The sequence below is a fragment of the Ranitomeya imitator genome, chromosome 1 (assembly GCF_032444005.1).
Source record: "Ranitomeya imitator isolate aRanImi1 chromosome 1, aRanImi1.pri, whole genome shotgun sequence".
Classification (NCBI taxonomy): Eukaryota; Metazoa; Chordata; class Amphibia; order Anura; family Dendrobatidae; genus Ranitomeya; species Ranitomeya imitator.
Genome location: NC_091282.1, coordinates 304,611,611 through 304,630,476, shown reverse-complemented (window position 1 = coordinate 304,630,476; position 18,866 = coordinate 304,611,611). Strand labels below are relative to the sequence as shown.

The 18,866-nt window shown below is 45.6% G+C and overlaps 1 protein-coding gene across 3 annotated transcripts in view; it reads left to right on the top strand.

The window, feature by feature from the left end:
* SFI1 (SFI1 centrin binding protein) overlaps nt 1–18,866 on the top strand; it is a 203,715-nt gene that overhangs the window by 149,407 nt on the left and 35,442 nt on the right. For all 3 annotated transcript variants that reach the window (XM_069757728.1, XM_069757746.1, XM_069757737.1), the window contains 6 exons: nt 2,506–2,729; nt 2,812–2,922; nt 3,011–3,188; nt 3,314–3,404; nt 3,569–3,698; nt 17,067–17,178. In XM_069757728.1, the coding sequence (XP_069613829.1) occupies nt 2,506–2,729; nt 2,812–2,922; nt 3,011–3,188; nt 3,314–3,404; nt 3,569–3,698; nt 17,067–17,178 (846 nt within the window). The remainder of the gene's footprint in view (nt 1–2,505; nt 2,730–2,811; nt 2,923–3,010; nt 3,189–3,313; nt 3,405–3,568; nt 3,699–17,066; nt 17,179–18,866) is intronic.

The window sequence follows — 18,866 nt, the reverse complement described above, 5'->3', positions numbered from 1 at the left end:
TTAATAATCTCAAGGCAGCTGAGACCACAGTCACCATGAAAACCATTGGTTAACACATTACACCGTAAAGGTTTAAAATCCTGCAGTGCCCGCAAGATCCCCCTCCTCAAGAAAGCACATGTGCAGGCCCGTCTGAAGTGTGCCAATGAACACCTGCATGATTCTGTGAGTGATTGGGAGAAGGTGCTGTAGTCAGATGAGACAAAAATTGAGCTCTTTGGCATTAACTCAACTCGCCGTGTTTGGAGGAAGTGAAATGCTGCCTATGACCCAAAGACCACCATCCCCACTGTCAAGCATGGAGGTGGAAACATTTTGTTTTGTGTTTCTATGCTAAGGGCACAGGACTACTTCATCACGTCAATGGGTGAATGGATGGAGCCATGTACCGTAACGTCCTGAGTGACAACCTCCTTCCCTCTGCCAGGACATTAAAAATGGGTCGTGGCTGGGTCTTCCAGCAAGACAATGATCCAAAATGTACAGCCAAGGCAACAAAGGAGTGGCTCGAAAAGAAGCACATTAAGGTCATGCATGGAGTGGCCTAGCCAGTCTCCAGACCTTAATCCCATAGAAAACTTATGGAGGGAGTTGAAGCTCCGAGTTGCCAAGCGACAGCCTCAAACTCTTAATTATTTAGAGATGATCTGCAAAGAGGAGTGGACCAATATTCCTCCTGACATGTGCACAAACCTCATCATCAACTACAAAAAAAACGTCTGACAGCTGTGCTATCCAACAAGGTTTGGTATTAAGTCTTGTTTCCAGAGGGATCAAATACTTATTTCCCACAGCAAAATGCAAATAAATTTATATAATTTGTACAATGTGATTTTCTGGATTTTATTTTTGATATTCTATATCTCAATGTTAAAATTAACCTACCCTTAAAATTATAGACTGCTCATGTCTTTGTCAGTGGGCAAACTTAAAAAATCGACAAGGGATCAAATACTTATTTCCCCTACTTTATATTTAAGAAATGTTGCATTTTTTGTTTCCATTTACTTCATATTGATTTGATAGGTTCTCTTTTAATGAATTCATGGAATAATGATATTGTCTTTAAGCCCTTATAAGGATGAGCGCTTGTTGGGAGTGGATATATGAAGCAGGCTCAGGGAATGAGCCCAAAGTATTCCCATCTGATAATGGCTGTGTTTTTCAGCCATCATTTGCTACTAACAGATGAGGGTGGAGTCGAGCTCCACCTATTACTCTTAACCTGTTAAATGAACACGAAAACAAAACCCCCAAAACAATTGTTCCACGATTTTATAGCACATAGAATATGTTTTCCCATTTTACCGTAATTCACATAACGTAGATGGTGTTATTCAAAAGTATAAATTGCTCTGTAAAAAACAAGACCTCATATAGCGATGACGGTGGGGAAAAAAAAAAGTTTAATGGCTCTTGGAAGAAGGGGTTAAAGAACGAAATTGTAAAATAAAAAATTTGCCTAGTCCTTAAGAGGTTAAAGAAGTCATCCAGTGATTTTTTTTTTTCCCCATTATTTTACCCCCCACATGATTGTCTGTAACTGCACTTTTATTATAACTATAATGTGCATACTGATCTGCAGTTCAGAGGCCTCTTTAGACACTATCGTGAGTCTCATATTTCAGTCTGCATTTAATACCTCTATGTTCTCCCAAGGTGCATTAGCATAGCATCACATGGGCAGCTATAGCCAGTACGATATCTTTATCTCTATATTCTCCTAACCAAGGTGATATATTATGAGCTTACAGTTGGGGACGCTGATCTGTCATCTGCTTCATTAAAACAGTGTGACTAGAGCTGTGTAATCATCAACAGTAACTGTGATAGGAGTTCCTGTTCCTCCAATGGAGAACATATATGCTCCAATTCATGATGTTCTGTTATCTCAGATGGTATCTCCCTTTAGAGAACATAAAACCATATACTTCCTAGGGAGACTCACCATGTGATCATATGACTCAAATGAAGAGAAGAATATTATTATTATTATTATTATTTATTTATATAGCACCATTGATTCCATGGTGCTGTACATGAGAAGGGGTTACATACAAGTTACAAATATCACATACAGTAAACAAACTAACAATGACGGACTGATACAGAGGGGCGAGGACCCTGCCCTTGCGGGCTTACATTCTACAGGATTATGGGGAAGGAGACAGTAGGTTGAGGGTTGCAGGAGCTCCGGTGTTGGTGAGGCGGTAGCTCCGGTGTTGGTGAGGCGGTAGCTTCGGTGTTGGTGAGGCGGTAGCTCCGGTGTTAGTGAATATCAGCAATTTACAGATGGAAAGCAAGAAATAAGGTGACAATAACCTAGATCACCATTCTATGTACTGGGGGACTTGTCAAAGAATAAAAAAATCACTATGGGTCTACTTTATTGTTCAAAAGTTGACTATATATACCCTTAGATATCCTACTACTGCGGAAAATATCACTGGATCCATCATATTTTATTATCTATATTAACAACATGTTATTTGTTTTTTAATATAGGAGGTGCACATTCAGAATCTGGCAGTACGTCGCTGTGCAATGATCTGGAAGGAGAAAGTTTTCAAGAAGAATCCCCAAATCCCCCCGCAGAAAAAAGTGACTTTTCAATTACCAATTACCCACATGCGATCCCAGGAAGAGTTTGACTGCACACAAGTTGATCTTGTTACTAACAAAGTTGTCACTACACCCCTTTCTGGTGGTGAACCCACCCTCAGCGCAATGTAAGATAGCTATGAATAGCTGAAGACGCTATATTTTTTTTGTTATGTACAATATAGCTACTAATTTATATTCTGGTTCTAGACCTGCTTTACGGAAAGATCGTCTTAAACCTCGGACACCAGATTTCTTATTGCAATCCTTGGAAAGAGAGGGTCTCCTTGGAACAGTGATTGTTGAAGCAGGAAACATAGTGTGAGAAGTTGCAAAGTGCTTTATATTCTGATGCAGAACTTAAACAAGAAAATAGAAAATCTTTCTACAAATCATTTACCTTTTCTAGGGATTCTAGCACAAGAAATAATAACGAGAAATACTCCCCATGCATGGATAGTCCACCTGACGTGGGAATGAAACCTCCTGCAGCCGCTCAAGTCACTCGTTCACACCAGGCACCACCAGATAAACCATTAACACCACCTCCTTGGATTAAGCCAGTGTTTGGGGAGCAAGCAGACACTGTGAGTAGATACTTAAGTGATTTGATGTCATATATTGTAGTCTTTAGTGTTCACAGTATAGCTTTGGCCTCCTGATTTACTAGAAATTTCACATGGTTAAGATATTGATTTTTCTTTTTCCATAGAAAACTCAGATTTTTTCAGATTATTCCAGCCGTCTGCTGTCACCAAATGACTTTTTACATGGCACAAAAGTACTAAACCCTCCCTCCACAGGTAAAAAGAAATGTAGGATTAGCTCAGTGCTAACTTATTAGTAAAATCATATATTAAAGGCTAATAAATTGCATAACTCTACAATTTTCTTTAAACAATGTACTATTTAGCATGGATAAGGTGTGACAAGCTTATATGACTTCAATAACATACTGCTATTCCAGAAAATGCAGATCTTCAAGAGAACAGAGACTTACTGACAACACAAGTGACAAAGACAACCTCCCTACAACAGGAACTTTCTGAAATTCAGTATATTCTGCAGCAGTACCAGCACCAGAAACAAGAACTAAGGTTTGTTGTCATTACCGTGCTCACTGTATGGATGCATTATGTAACGCTTAAAGGACTGAACCCTTTCACTAAGGGCATCTACGATATGGCATATGTTGGCTTCTGGTTTTTAGGGCAGCTGTTTGATGCTCTCAGTTTAACTTTTGGCTATTGTGAGAACTGATTTGCTCATGCTATATGAACGCTCAACTTTGCTGTTCATTTAGACTTCACTTTCCTATACACTGGCTCACCATGAAGAATTATGTCAGAATATGGTTTTATTTTATCATTGTGGACAATGCCTGATCTTTACCATGGTATAGCTATATACAGTGGTATAGGATGAAGATATACCGTACTTTTATGAATGTTCCCAATTTCTGAAATAGTGAACACGGCCTTAGTGCACATTTTTGGAGGATATGTGAAGTCAGATGCTTAAGTATATGAAACCAAAGTGCATGCTCTTAGTCATTTTTATTATAAGGCCGGGGTCACACTAGCGATGAATACAGACGAGTGCTATGTGATAAAACATTGCATAGCACTCGGACCAGTATTCGTCTATGGAGCAGCTCCCATCACCGGTTTTTTGATCGGCCATATTATACGTGCAAGTGAAATCGCAGAATGCTGCGATTGTCACCGACACTCAGCCGAGTCTCGTCTCACTCGCATCCATATAAGCCTATTGGTGTGAGTGAGACAACGCACATGACTCGGATATCATCCGAGTGATGTGCATAATACACTGACCCTGGCAATGGAGGAGATGGAGAAATTCATTTCTTTATCGCCTCTCATTGGGGGACACAGGAACCATGGGTGTATGCTGCTGCCACTAGGAGGCTGACACTATGCAAATAAAAAAGTAACATAGTAACATAGTTAGTAAGGCCGAAAAAAGACATTTGTCCATCCAGTTCAGCCTATATTCCATCATAATAAATCCCCAGATCTACGTCCTTCTACAGAACCTAATAATTGTATGATACAATATTGTTCTGCTCCAGGAAGACATCCAGGCCTCTCTTGAACCCCTCGACTGAGTTCGCCATCACCACCTCCTCAGGCAAGCAATTCCAGATTCTCACTGCCCTAACAGTAAAGAATCCTCTTCTATGTTGGTGGAAAAACCTTCTCTCCTCCAGACGCAAAGAATGCCCCCTTGTGCCCGTCACCTTCCTTGGTATAAACAGATCCTCAGCGAGATATTTGTATTGTCCCCTTATATACTTATACATGGTTATTAGATCGCCCCTCAGTCGTCTTTTTTCTAGACTAAATAATCCTAATTTCGCTAATCTATCTGGGTATTGTAGTTCTCCCATCCCCTTTATTAATTTTGTTGCCCTCCTTTGTACTCTCTCTAGTTCCATTATATCCTTCCTGAGCACCGGTGCCCAAAACTGGACACAGTACTCCATGTGCGGTCTAACTAGGGATTTGTACAGAGGCAGTATAATGCTCTCATCATGTGTATCCAGACCTCTTTTAATGCACCCCATGATCCTGTTTGCCTTGGCAGCTGCTGCCTGGCACTGGCTGCTCCAGGTAAGTTTATCATTAACTAGGATCCCCAAGTCCTTCTCCCTGTCAGATTTACCCAGTGGTTTCCCGTTCAGTGTGTAATGGTGATATTGATTCCCTCTTCCCATGTATATAACCTTACATTTATCATTGTTAAACCTCATCTGCCACCTTTCAGCCCAAGTTTCCAACTTATCCAGATCCATCTGTAGCAGAATACTATCTTCTCTTGTATTAACTGCTTTACATAGTTTTGTATCATCTGCAAATATCGATATTTTACTGTGTAAACCTTCTACCAGATCATTAATGAATATGTTGAAGAGAACAGGTCCCAATACTGACCCCTGCGGTACCCCACTGGTCACAGCGACCCAGTTAGAGACTATACCATTTATAACCACCCTCTGCTTTCTATCACTAAGCCAGTTACTAACCCATTTACATACATTTTCCCCCAGACCAAGCATTCTCATTTTGTGTACCAACCTCTTGTGCGGCACGGTATCAAACGCTTTGGAAAAATCGAGATATACCACGTCCAATGACTCACCGTGGTCCAGTCTATAGCTCACCTCTTCATAAAAACTGATTAGATTGGTTTGACAGGAGCGATTTCTCATAAACCCATGCTGATATGGAGTTAAACAGTTATTCTCATTGAGATAATCCAGAATAACATCCCTCAGAAACCCTTCAAATATTTTACCAACAATAGAGGTTAGACTTACTGGCCTATAATTTCCAGGTTCACTTTTAGAGCCCTTTTTGAATATTGGCACCACATTTGCTATGCGCCAGTCCTGCGGAACAAACCCTGTCGCTATAGAGTCACTAAAAATAAGAAATAATGGTTTATCTATTACATTACTTAGTTCTCTTAGTACTCGTGGGTGTATGCCATCCGGACCCGGAGATTTATCTATTTTAATCTTATTTAGCCGGTTTCGCACCTCTTCTTGGGTTAGATTGGTGACCCTTAATATAGGGTTTTCATTGTTTCTTGGGATTTCACCTAGCATTTCATTTTCCACCGTGAATACCGTGGAGAAGAAGGTGTTTAATATGTTAGCTTTTTCCTCGTCATCTACAACCATTCTTTCCTCACTATTTTTTAAGGGGCCTACATTTTCAGTTTTTATTCTTTTACTATTGATATAGTTGAAGAACAGTTTGGGATTAGTTTTACTCTCCTTAGCAATGTGCTTCTCTGTTTCCTTTTTGGCAGCTTTAATTAGTTTTTTAGATAAAGTATTTTTCTCCCTATAGTTTTTTAGAGCTTCAATGGTGCCATCCTGCTTTAGTAGTGCAAATGCTTTCTTTTTACTGTTAATTGCCTGTCTTACTTCTTTGTTTAGCCACATTGGGTTTTTCCTATTTCTAGTCCTTTTATTCCCACAAGGTATAAACCGCTTACACTGCCTATTTAGGATGTTCTTAAACATTTCCCATTTATTATCTGTATTCTCATTTCTGAGGATATTGTCCCAGTCTACCAGATTAAGGGCATCTCTAAGCTGTTCAAACTTTGCCTTCCTAAAGTTCAATGTTTTTGTGACTCCCTGACAAGTCCCCCTAGTGAAAGACAGGTGAAACTGCACAATATTGTGGTCGCTATTTCCTAAATGCCCAACCACCTGCAGATTTGTTATTCTGTCAGGTCTATTAGATAGTATTAGGTCTAAAAGTGCTGCTCCTCTGGTTGGATTCTGCACCAATTGTGAAAGATAATTTTTCTTGGTTATTAGCAGAAACCTGTTGCCTTTATGGGTTTCACAGGTTTCTGTTTCCCAGTTAATATCCGGGTAGTTAAAGTCCCCCATAACCAGGACCTCATTATGGGTTGCAGCTTCATCTATCTGCTTTAGAAGTAGACTTTCCATGCTCCTCCTCTGCAGTGTACACCCCACCGACTGGCATTATACTCTTCAGTTTAGCTTAGTGTCAGTAGGAGGTGGACACGGGTCTTTTATTAGACCCTTATCTACCTCAATGTGCGTCGTTTTCTTTCAGGTTTTTTCGGAAGGGATACAGGGTGAGCAGTCACACCTGTAGTCCCACAAAGCGGACTATGAGTACGGCGTGTACTGCCACCCCGTATCCTCATAGATCCCTCTCCAGGACCAAGATCCTAGCACACAAGCGTGCTCAGAAGTCCGGTCCTGGCCCCGTCCCCCACCCACTCGCCTACCAGAGCCTGTCGGTCGGAGGAGACGAGGACGTCCATCACAGCTCCGTGGACGTCTCATTCCCCTCAGATTAGTAACGGCGTGGGATGTTTAGGTGAGTATTTCCCCTCCATTCCCCCGGGATCTTTTCTCCAGATGTCCCCCGGTCCTCCCTCATGGCGTTTATTTTAGAGGGATCCCAGGGACAGCCACAAGGGCTGTAACTCATTTTCCTCCTAAGCTCTCCTTCATTGGCGGCCGCACAGCCACAATGTCTCCCTTATAGAGTCTCAGCCTAGCAGGCTGCCGCGCCGCTCCCCCCTGCGGTCTCACTTCTCGGCGGCCACAATGTGTCCTGTGTCTGCACGGCATCCTTGGCAGGATGCCGTGCCACTTACTTTCTGCGGCGCTCCGGCTCCGCGATTCTCCGGCGGCGCTCCGGCGCCACGATTCTCCGGCGGCGCCAGCCTCTAATTTAGGTCCCGGCTTCTGCCGGGGCCTACTTCTGGCGCCGCGACCCCGCCACTTCCGCTTTCCCGGGCGGTTCTACTCAGTGCCTGCGGTGCACTGCTCCGGCGCCGCGGTTCCCTTCTCCGGCGGCGCCGGCCTCTACTTTAGGTCCCGGCTTAGGCCGGGGCCTACTTCCGGTCCCGCGCTCCTCTACTACCGCTTCTGCGGGCGGGCTTTTTCCCGCCCGACATTCCGTGCCCTGCCCACCGGCGCTTCTATTGCTGACTCCGCCCCCTTCTTCCAGGGACAACGTCTGTGGGCCCTCACCGCTCCTCAGGAGCAGGTGCTCACGCAGCGCGACCCTCACATCGCCACCGCACTAGGACTACAGCACCTCAGGGCAGGAGTTCCACCTTCTTTCATCGGAGACCCACCGCAAGCGGAACATCTTCCAGGACCGGGGTCCGTGAGTAGCTGCACTGCAGACTGACATCCCCTCTGCCCCACTGTCCCCTAACCCGCCGGCATTTTCTTCAGGGACCTTCTCAAAATGTCTACCTCTTAAAGGGGGCCGCTCTCGTCCTCCTGCTTCTTCCTCATCTGTCTTAGTCAAGTACTTTGCATATGTCAGTCCTGCAGCAACCCGTTTGTTCCCACTGCCCAGGATCCCCCGGGCGATCCACCCGAGAGTGATCCCCCCCATCCTAGGCTGGGCCTCCTCTCTGTCCCAATCGGTGGCCGATTTAACACGGGTGTCTCAAACCCTGGTGTCCGTGCTGGATCGGTTACCCCTGCAGACCCCCGCAGTAGCCAGCGGGACGCAGGAAATTCCGTCCGAGCCATCCACGGCTAGCCGCAAAAGGTCCAGACAGGAACGCCGGTCTGAGTCCTCTTCTTGTTCCATCTCGCCACTCGGTCCTCCTCTGCGGTCGGCGTCCTCCCGATCCTCCTCCCCTGAGTCAGGCGAGGCGTTCTCTGATGTCCCCTCGGAGGATGTTTCGGAGCTGGATTCGAACCAAATCGCTACCATGAGGGATATGGTTCTGAATCTTATTGGAGCGATAAATCAAACCTGTGGCATCAAAGAGTCCTCTACGGAACCCGCAGATCAGGCGGTTTCGTTTAGACGGGCTAAACCACCTTCCAAGTTTTTCGCTCCTCACCCAGAATTCGAGGAGATTATGGCTAGAGAAAGAGAGAACCCGACCAGACGCTTTCAGAGAGGAAAGCGACTTGGCGTGTTATATCCCTTCTCTTCGGAGCTCACCGCTAATTGGACTGCTTCTCCTTCAGTGGACCCTCCAGTTTCCAGACTGTCCACCAACACGGTTCTCCCACTGTCCAGCGGAGCATCGCTGAAAGATTCTAACGATAGGGTCATAGAATCTTTCGCGAAGTCAGCCTTTGAGGCGGCCTCAGCTAGTCTTTGCCCGGCCTTCGCTTTCACTTGGGTTTCAAAATCCATTTCCAAATGGGCCAAACAGCTCCGTCAGGGCATCCTGGACGGGGTTCAATCCGGACAGCTGGCGGAACTTGCCTACCAGATTTCTCACGCGGGTGAATATCTGGTCTCCGCCTCCCTGGACGCCGCGTCTTGTGCGGCTCAGGCGTCCAGCAACGCGGTTGCCATCCGCCGAACCGTTTGGCTTAAGGCCTGGCAGGCGGATTTGTCTTCTAAAAAGTCCCTTACCAGCCTTCCTTTTCAGGGGTCTCGTCTCTTTGGTTCTAAGCTAGACCAACTCATTAAGGACGCTACAGGGGGTACGAGTTCCCTTCTTCCCCAGGCCTAGCCTCGACGCCCTCCTCCTAGACGTCAATTTTGGTCTTTTCGGTCCTTTTGGCGCTTCGCGGCATCAAATTCCTTCTCCCAGCAGCAACAGAGGCCACAGGCCGTCAAGAGGAGAAGACGGTATCCTTGAGGCCCACTCCTTCCTCGCTACTCCCAGGGTAGATCCTCCAGGTCCAGGACTGGAAGGACCTCCTCGGCATGACTCGACTAGTAGCCAGGCCACTTCCCAGGCTGGGCGGCCGTCTCTTCTTCAGGGACGTCTGGATCTCCTCAGGAGAGGACGCTTGGGTCAGGGAAGTTGTATCCTCGGGATACAAGATAGAGTTCCTTTCTCGACCCCGGGATCATTTCTTCGAATCCCGACCTCCACGAGATTCCGCTCTAGTTCCGGGTTTCTTCGCAGCCATCGCGTCTCTCCTCAAAGCCGGGGTAATCGTTCCCGTCCAAGAAAAAGAACGGTTCACAGATTTCTACTCAAACCTTTTTGTAGTACCGAAAAAAGACGGCAGAGTGCGTCCCATTCTGGATCTCAAATTACTGAACAGGAGAGTCCGTCTAAAGCACTTCAGGATGGAATCCCTTCGTTCGGTAATCGCTTCTATGGAGGCTCACGAATTTCTGTGTTCCATAGATGTTCAGGATGTCTACCTCCATGTTCCGATATTTCCAGGACATCACCGATTCCTGCGCTTTACGGTGCTCCAGGAACACTTTCAGTTCGTCGCCCTGCCGTTCGGTCTTGCATACCGCCCCAAGAGTCTTCACGAAGATCATGGCGGCACTGATGGCCATCTTGAGGGTCAGAGGTCTGGGTCTTTTTCCATACCTCGACGACATCCTCATCAAGGCTCCGTCCTTTTCTCAGGCCCACGAAAGCCTGTCCATCGTTGATACCCTAGCCCGTTTTCAGGTGGTTGGTCAACCGGAAGAAGTCCTGTCTTATTCCTTCTCAGCGCATCATCTTTCTGGGCATGCTCTTCGACACCCGTCGGACCAGGGTCTTTCTCCCCGAAGTCAAGAGATCCATTCTTCGTCAGGACGTACGCGTGCTCCAGTGCCCTCGGCCTCCCTCCCTCCGATCGGCCATGAAGGTTTTGGGGAGGATGGTAGCAACATTGGAAGCGATTCCCTTCGCCCAATTTCATTCTCGACCTCTTCAGCAAGCCATCCTGTCTCAGTGGAACAGGTCTGTCTTCCCCATGGACCGCCCGATCCGACTCTCCCCCCTGAGTCAAACGGTCTCTCATGTCCCAGGGCAGGTCCTTCCTTCCAGTTCACTGGCAAGTGGTGACGACGGATGCCAGCCTGCTCGGCTGGGGTGCAGTGTTTCGCCACCTGACTGTACAGGGCCGCTGGTCAGCGCAAGAGTCAACCTTACCGATCAATGTCCTCGAGATCCGGGCCATTTTTTTCTGTCCCTTCGTCACTGGGAAAGGATTCGCAGGGGCCTTCCTATCCGAATCCAGATGGACAATGCCACGGCGGTGGCATATGTCAACCATCAGGGGGGAACTCGGAGCGCCTTGGCCGAGGTATCCAGGATTCTCCTTTGGGCAGAGGCAACGGTTCCGGTGATATCCGCGGTGCATATCCCCGGCATGGACAATTGGGCCGCCGACTTCCTCAGCCGCGAGGGTCTCGCGGCAGGGGAATGGTCCTTACGTCCGGAGGTCTTCCATCATATTTGTCTTCGATGGGGGACTCCGGACGTGGACCTCACGGCGTCTCGAACGAACAGGTAGATTCCGCGGTTCGTCTCCAGGTCTCGCGATCCTCTCGCAGTGGACGTCGACGCTCTGGCCATTCCTTGGTCACAGTTCGGGCTGCCCTACCTGTTCCCACCCCTTCCCTTGCTTCCCAAACTGCTGAAAAAGATCAAAGCAGAAGGGATGCCGGTCATTCTAATCGCCCCGGATTGGCCTTGGACAGCTTGGTTCGTGGAGCTCATCAATCTTCTCGCGGACGCTCCCTAGCGCCTTCCAGTCTGGCCCGATCTGCTGTCTCAGGGTCCGATCTCCCACCCGAATTCTCAGTCGCTCAGTTTATCGGCGTGGCTGTTGAGACCGCAGTTCTAAGAGCGTCCGGCCTTTCGGCCCGGGTGATTTTCACCATGATTCAGGCTCGGAAGCCTTCGTCTTCCAGGATCTACTATTGTGCCTGGAAGGCTTACTTCCGTTGGTGCGAGTCCAACCGCGTTTCACCTATGTCCTTTTCCCTGCCTTCCATCTTGGTTTTCCTTCAGGCAGGACTGGATTCGGACCATGCTCTTAGTTCCCTGAAGGGCCAGGTTTCTGTGCTTTCCATCCTTTTTCAAAAGACTTTAGCTTCCAGACCACAGGTTAAGACCTTCCTTCAAGGAGTAGCCCACGCGGTCCCTCCGTACAGGGCCCCTGTGGATTCATGGGATTTAAACCTGGTACTGGACGTTCTGAGGGTTCCCCCCTTTGAACTTCTCAGGGAGGTTTCCCTATCAGTTCTGTCTTGAAGGTGGCCTTTCTTGTGGCCATCACTTCTATCCGCCGCGTCTCCGTGTTGGCGGCTCTCTCTTGCCGTCCTCCTTTCTTGGTTATCCACCAGGACAAGGTGGTCCTCAGGCCTCCGCCTTCCTTTCTTCCTAAGGTGGTTTCCACATTCCACCTCAACGAGGACATCGTTCTACCTTCCTTTTGTCCAGCTCCGACTCATCTTCTGGAGCGATCGTTGAACAAGCTGGACCTTGTCAGGGCAGTGAAGATCTATCTGGATAGAACGTCCACTTTCCGGAAGACGGATTCTCTTTTCGCCATTCCTGATGGCTCGCGCAGAGACCAGCCGGCTTCTAAGGCGACTATCGCTCGCTGGATCAGAACGGCTATTCTGGAGGCTTACCTGGTCAAGAACAGAGTGCCTCCCTCTGGGATCAAGGCTCGCTCCGCCCGGGCAGTCGGCGCCTCCTGGGCGGTGCACCACAGGGCTTCCGCCCTACAGCTATGTAAAGCGGCAACCTGGTCTTCCATCCACACGTTCGCCAAGTTTTACAAGGTCCATACCTACGCTTCGGCGGACGCCAGCCTAGGCAGAAGGATCTTGCAGCCGGCAGTGGTGAGTCCTCTGACCTGATGGAAGTCTGTTTTTCCCGCCCTTGGGACTGCTTTGGGACGTCCCATGGTTCCTGTGTCCCCCAATGAGAGGCGATAAAGAAAACAGGATTTTTGGTTGCTTACCGTAAAATCTGTTTCTTGGAGCCTCCATTGGGGGACACAGCTCCCTCCCAATGTTTTTGTTATATGTTCTATGACTGTTCTCACGTTTACAGTTCTCAAGTTTGTGGTTATGGTTTTTCAACCTTGTTATTTTTCTCCTACTGCTTTCTCACTAACTGAAGAGTATAATGCCAGTCGGTGGGGTGTACACTGCAGAGGAGGAGCTAACTTTTTTATTTGCATAGTGTCAGCCTCCTAGTGGCAGCAGCATACACCCATGGTTCCTGTGTCCCCCAATGGAGGCTCCAAGAAACAGATTTTACGGTAAGCAACCAAAAATCCTGTTTTCTCAGCAGCTGTGCTCCGATTCTCTCTGTGTGAGGGGCTCGGAGCACAGACGCATGACACTCGGCTCCTGCTCGCATCTGATGCCATACGCTCGTCTGACCCCGGCCTAAGGCTACGGTCAGACGGCATAAATTCTCTCAACTGGAAGAATCAGGTCGATTATGCAAATGAAACTTGATCACACTTTCATCAGTGTTTGAGCCCAGTGTCAGCATAGTGTGATCCCATTCTCTCAACCTGTGAGGAGAAGATGAAGAACAACATTTCTCCATTTTGTGAGTACGTGGAAATCGGACTGCTCTCGGGTGTCATCCGAGTGCAATCCGATGTTTTCCACTCACCAATAGACTTGAGTGGGTGAGTGGCATACAATTTCAAAGTAAAATCGCAGCATGCTGCAATTTTTTTCACTCACTGACAGATTCTGTGAATCTGCACTGCCCCATAGCACTCATACCTTGAATACGCTTGTGTGGGTGATCCCTAATACAGGTGCTCTAGGATTAGGTGACAAATGTATGGTTGTTGGGGTCCCAATGGTGGGACCCTAGGCATTTACAGGAATCGAGGTTCCTATCTCCATGAATCCTGTAGAGAGAAAAATGGATTTCAAGTGTGTATTCCAAAGCTCTGCTCCATCAGTAAGGGATTTGACGATCATTCTTTGTGAGATTGGTGGAGGAGTACAGCATGGTACAGCATGGTTGACTATTTGAGATTGTTAAAGAACTACACTTGTGGAACCTCACTGACAATTGCTATGACTTGTTGGATGATGCTATGGCTGGCTATCACCTAAATCAAATGCCAGGAGTGCCTATAAAATGTGTATATGAAATATAAACCATACAGTGGATACGGAAAGTATTCAGACCCCTTTAAATTTTTCACTCTGTTTAATTGCAGCCATTTGGTACATTCAAAAAAAGTTCATTTTTTCACATTTAATGTACACTCTGCACCCCATCCTGACTGAAAAAAACAGAAATATATTATTTTCAGCAAATGTATTAAAAATGAAACACTGAAATATCACATGTTCATAAGTATTCAGACCCTTTGCTCAGACACTCATATTTAAGTCACATGCTGTCCATTTCCTTGTGATCCTCCTTGAGATGGTTCTTACTCCTTCGTTGGAGTCAAGCTGTATTTAACCCCTTACCGGCATCGGACGTACTATACCGTCCGATGCCGGCTCCCCTGCTTTGATGCAGGGCTCCGCGGTGAGCCCGCACCAAAGCCGGGACATGTCAGCTATTTTGAACAGCTGACATGTGCCCGTAATAGGCGCGGGCAGAATCGCGATCTGCCCGCACCTATTAACTAGTTAAATGCCGCTGTCAAACGCAGACAGCGGCATTTAACTACCGCTTCCGGCCGGGCGGCCGGAAATGACGTCATCGCCGACCCCCGTCACATGTCCGGGGGTCGGCGATGCGTCTCCATTGTAGCCATAGAGGTCCTTGAGACCTCTATGGTTACTGATTGCCCGTCGCTGTGAGCGCCACCCTGTGGTCGGCGCTCACAGCACACGTGCAATTCTGCTACATAGCAGCGATCAGCAGATCGCTGCTATGTAGCAGAGCCGATCGTGCTGTGCCTGCTTCTAGCCTCCCATGGAGGCTATTGAAGCATGGCAAAAGTTAAAAAAAAAAGTTTAAAAAAATGTGAAAAAAATAAAAAAAAACATAAAAGTTTAAATCACCCCCCTTTCGCCCCAATCAAAATAAATCAATAAAAAAAATATCAAATCTACGCATATTTGGTATCGCCGCGCTCAGAATTGCCCGATCTATCAAATAAAAAAAAGTATTAACCTGATCGCTAAACAGCGTAGCGGGAAAAAAACTCGAAACGCCAGAATTACGTTTTTTTGGTCGCCGCGACATTGCATTAAAATGCAATAACGGGCGATCAAAAGAACGTATCTGCACCGAAATGCTATCATTAAAAACGTCATCTCGGCACGCAAAAAATAAGCCCTCAACCGACCCCAGATCACGAAAAATGGAGACGCTACGAGTATCGGAAAATGGCGCAATTTTTTTTTTTTTTTTTTTTTTTTTTTTTTTTTTAGCAAAGTTTGGAATTTTTTTTCACCACTTAGATAAAAAATAACCTAGTCATGTTTGGTGTCTATGAACTCGTAATGACCTGGAGAATCATAATGGCAGGTCATTTTTAGCATTTAGTGAACCTAGCAAAAAAGCCAAACAAAAAACCAATGTGGGATTGCACTTTTTTTGCAATTTCACCGCACTTGGAATTTTTTTCCCGTTTTCTAGTACACGACATGCTAAAACCAATGATGTCTTTCAAAAGTACAACTCGTCCCGCAAAAAATAAGCCCTCACATGGCCAAATTGACGGAAAAATAAAAAAGTTATGGCTCTGGGAAGGAGGGGAGCGAAAAACGAACACGGAAAAACGAAAAATCCCCTGGTCATGAAGGGGTTAATTAGACAATGACCCTAAGCACAAAGATAAAATAACAAAGGAGTGGCTTCCGAACGCCTTTGTGACCATTCTTGACTGGCCCAGCCAGACCCCTAACCTAAACCCATTTGAGCATCTCTGGAGAGACCTGAAAATGGCTGTTCACCAACGTTCACCATCCAACCTGACGGAACTGGAGAGGATCTGCAAGGAAGAATGGCCGAGGATCCCCAAATCCAGGTGTGAAAAACTTATTGCATCATTCCCAAGAAGACTCGTGGCTGTACTAGCTCAAAAGGTGCTTCTACTCCATACTGAGCAAAGGGTCTGAATACTTATGACCATGAGATATTTCAGTTTTGTTTTTTCAATAATTTCGCAAAAATTTCTCTTTCTGTTTTTTTTTTAGTCATGATGGGGTGCAGAGTGTACATTAATGAGAAAAAAAATGACCTTTTTTAAAGAATTTACCAAATGGCTGTAATGAAACAAAGGGTGAAAAATGTAAAGGGGTCTGAATACTTTCCGTACCCACTGTACATCTTTATCCAGGTTTCAAATCTGATTTTGGAAGCAGTCCTGCTTCTGTATTACCCTCACAACACTTTTTTAATGATTTATATCCATTTGACAAACACATGCACAATACTTAAAGGGGTTTACCATTTTCTTATGTTAGTGCAGATTTCCTCACAAACTGACAAACATTTAAAAATGGGTGCAAAAGAAGGAACATGTGAGCAGACCTGTCCACCATCGGCCTAAAGTAGAAAAGCAGCTTTCCCATGTGAAGTGCTTTACAATTGGAGGAGGCTTATGGACAGGTCCACTCGCATGCTCCTTCACCAGCTGCCATTTAATGGACAAAAGTGCTGGTCAGTTGTGTGACCTCTCTAAGTGCCACTTTTCAAGTTTAAAGGGAAGCTGTAATGTTGAAAATGGTATCTGTCCTGCAGTCAGGATATATAGAGCCGGAGAAGCCAATCATACTGTTAAACATTTTTATGGAAAAAGTTTCTGTAAATCTTATTTTATTTATTGAAATCTCTGGTGTTTATATGCATAGGCGTTCCATGGGCGGTCCTATTCAGTGATTGACAGTCTTTCCTGTATGACTGCATGTAGAGATAGCTGTCAATCACCAAGTAGGACTGCCCACTGAAGTCTTGCATACAAACAGCATAGATTAAGGAATAAAATACAAGTTATACTGATTTTTTTCCCCCCAACAAATCTACATCTGAAGCTTCTTCTCTACACCTTGCTGCCCAATCATCATCAATTCAGATAATTTAATAGTTATTTATATTCCAATACTTTTATTCTTACCCTCTGCAATAACCATTGAAGCTCATTAAGGTTGACCTATATATATATATATATATATATATATATATATATATATATATATATATATATATATATATATATATATATATATATAATATTTATCATTCTTATTTTTTGTTTTATTCATAAGAACCTGGCACAAGCACGCTGTGGTGTTAAGAGGATGGTTGGATGTTGTAGGCCTCACTGTGGATTCAGATGAACAAATAACAGCCCAGGAAGTCAAGCAAGAACTGCAACAGGTAGAATGCCAATGTTTCTATTATCATATATATGATTAGTTTAGAGGTTTTAGTTTAATTCTATGTAGTATAGTTCCAGCCCAGTTATATCAAGGTTGCAAGATAAAAAAAGATGAAAGGCTAAAATCCGCCATTCTAGCTGGTAGCTCAGCAACAATTTATAAGGCAAGGGCCATTACAGTGACCAAGAGTAAGTGGCACATACCTAGACTATTCGTGGTTTATCCACATATTATGTTTGTGTTCTAGTCTTTGCTCTGGTTGGGAAGGGGAAGAAACTAATTTTTAGGCAATGCTGCAATTGTAAAAATTGAAGTATTGACAACTTAAAAGGAACCTGTCACCAGATTTGGCCGATAAGAGATACGGGAATCAACTTTCAGGGCTGATATACAGCATTCTTTAATACTGTATATCTGCCCCCATCCCGACCTGCAAGAGAAGAAAAGTAACTTATACTCACCTGCGAGGCGGTCCGGTCTGAGAGGGGTCCCTTTTCTTGGTCCGGCACCGCCCTCCTGCTTGCTTCGTGTGGATGACTCGTCTCCTCCGCTCCGCGCTCCTGTACAGGCGTACTTATTTGCCCTTTTGAGGGCAGAGCAATGTACTGCAGTGCGCAGGTGCCAGGAAAGGTCTAAGGCGTATGCGCACTGCAGTCCTTTGACTGCCCTCAACAGGGCAGGGAAGTATGCCTGTGAAGGAGCGCTGTGCCAAGGAGACTGTGTGGATGACGAAGGGACGCATCATACACATGAAGCAAGCAGGAGGATAGGAATCGTAAGAAGATGGGAGGCGCTGGAGCAAGGCCATCGACGCCCAAGGGCCCCGACCGCCTTTCATTTGAGTGTAATAAATTATTTCTCTTCTCTTGCATGTCGGGCTGGGGGCAGTTATACAGCATTATAGAATACTGTATATCAGCCCTGAAAGGGGTTGGCCGTGTCTCTTATGGTGACAGGTTCCCTTTATACATTTGCACGTTTCTAACATAAGACTGTGTTCACACTTCATCTTTTTCCAACGTCCCAAACAAAACAAAAAAAACTGTTATCCAAGCGGAAGATGCTTCAGGAATTACCCAGATTTTTCTGAATATTGTAATATTTTTTTAAACATTTTATTGATGTATATCTGACTTTTTTTTTTTAACTCCAATGCATATATTTTGGAGGCCCCTTGTTTCCTTCCACATACAACTCTGATGTGGTCTGTGGTCATAAATCAGCTAAAAATAACATAAGAGAATCTCTCCCATTGGAAGATTCTCATTTAACCCATTTTGCAACCAACAATAGCCAGGGCAGCACAAAGGGCCATAGAGGGCAAACCGTGCACATTTTTAATCAAACCAAATTACAAAAATGATTTCTAACCAAATATAAATGCATTCAAGTAAGAGAAAAAAAAATGTCCCTACAGGGTGAAAATGCTCAAAAACAGGGATTTTTGTGTACTCGCCGTAAAATCCTTTTCTCCTGCGCCTCATTGGGGGACACAGGACCATAGGTGTTGTGCTACTGCCACTAGGAGGACACTAAGTGAATATAGAAAGATTAACTCCTCCCCTGCTGTATACACCCTCTGCTGGCTCTAATTGAACCAGTTCTTGCTTAGTGTCTGTAGTAGGCACTTGGGTCTGATTTTCAGACCCCTACGTTTTTATTTTATTCTTTATTTTTTCCATAAAT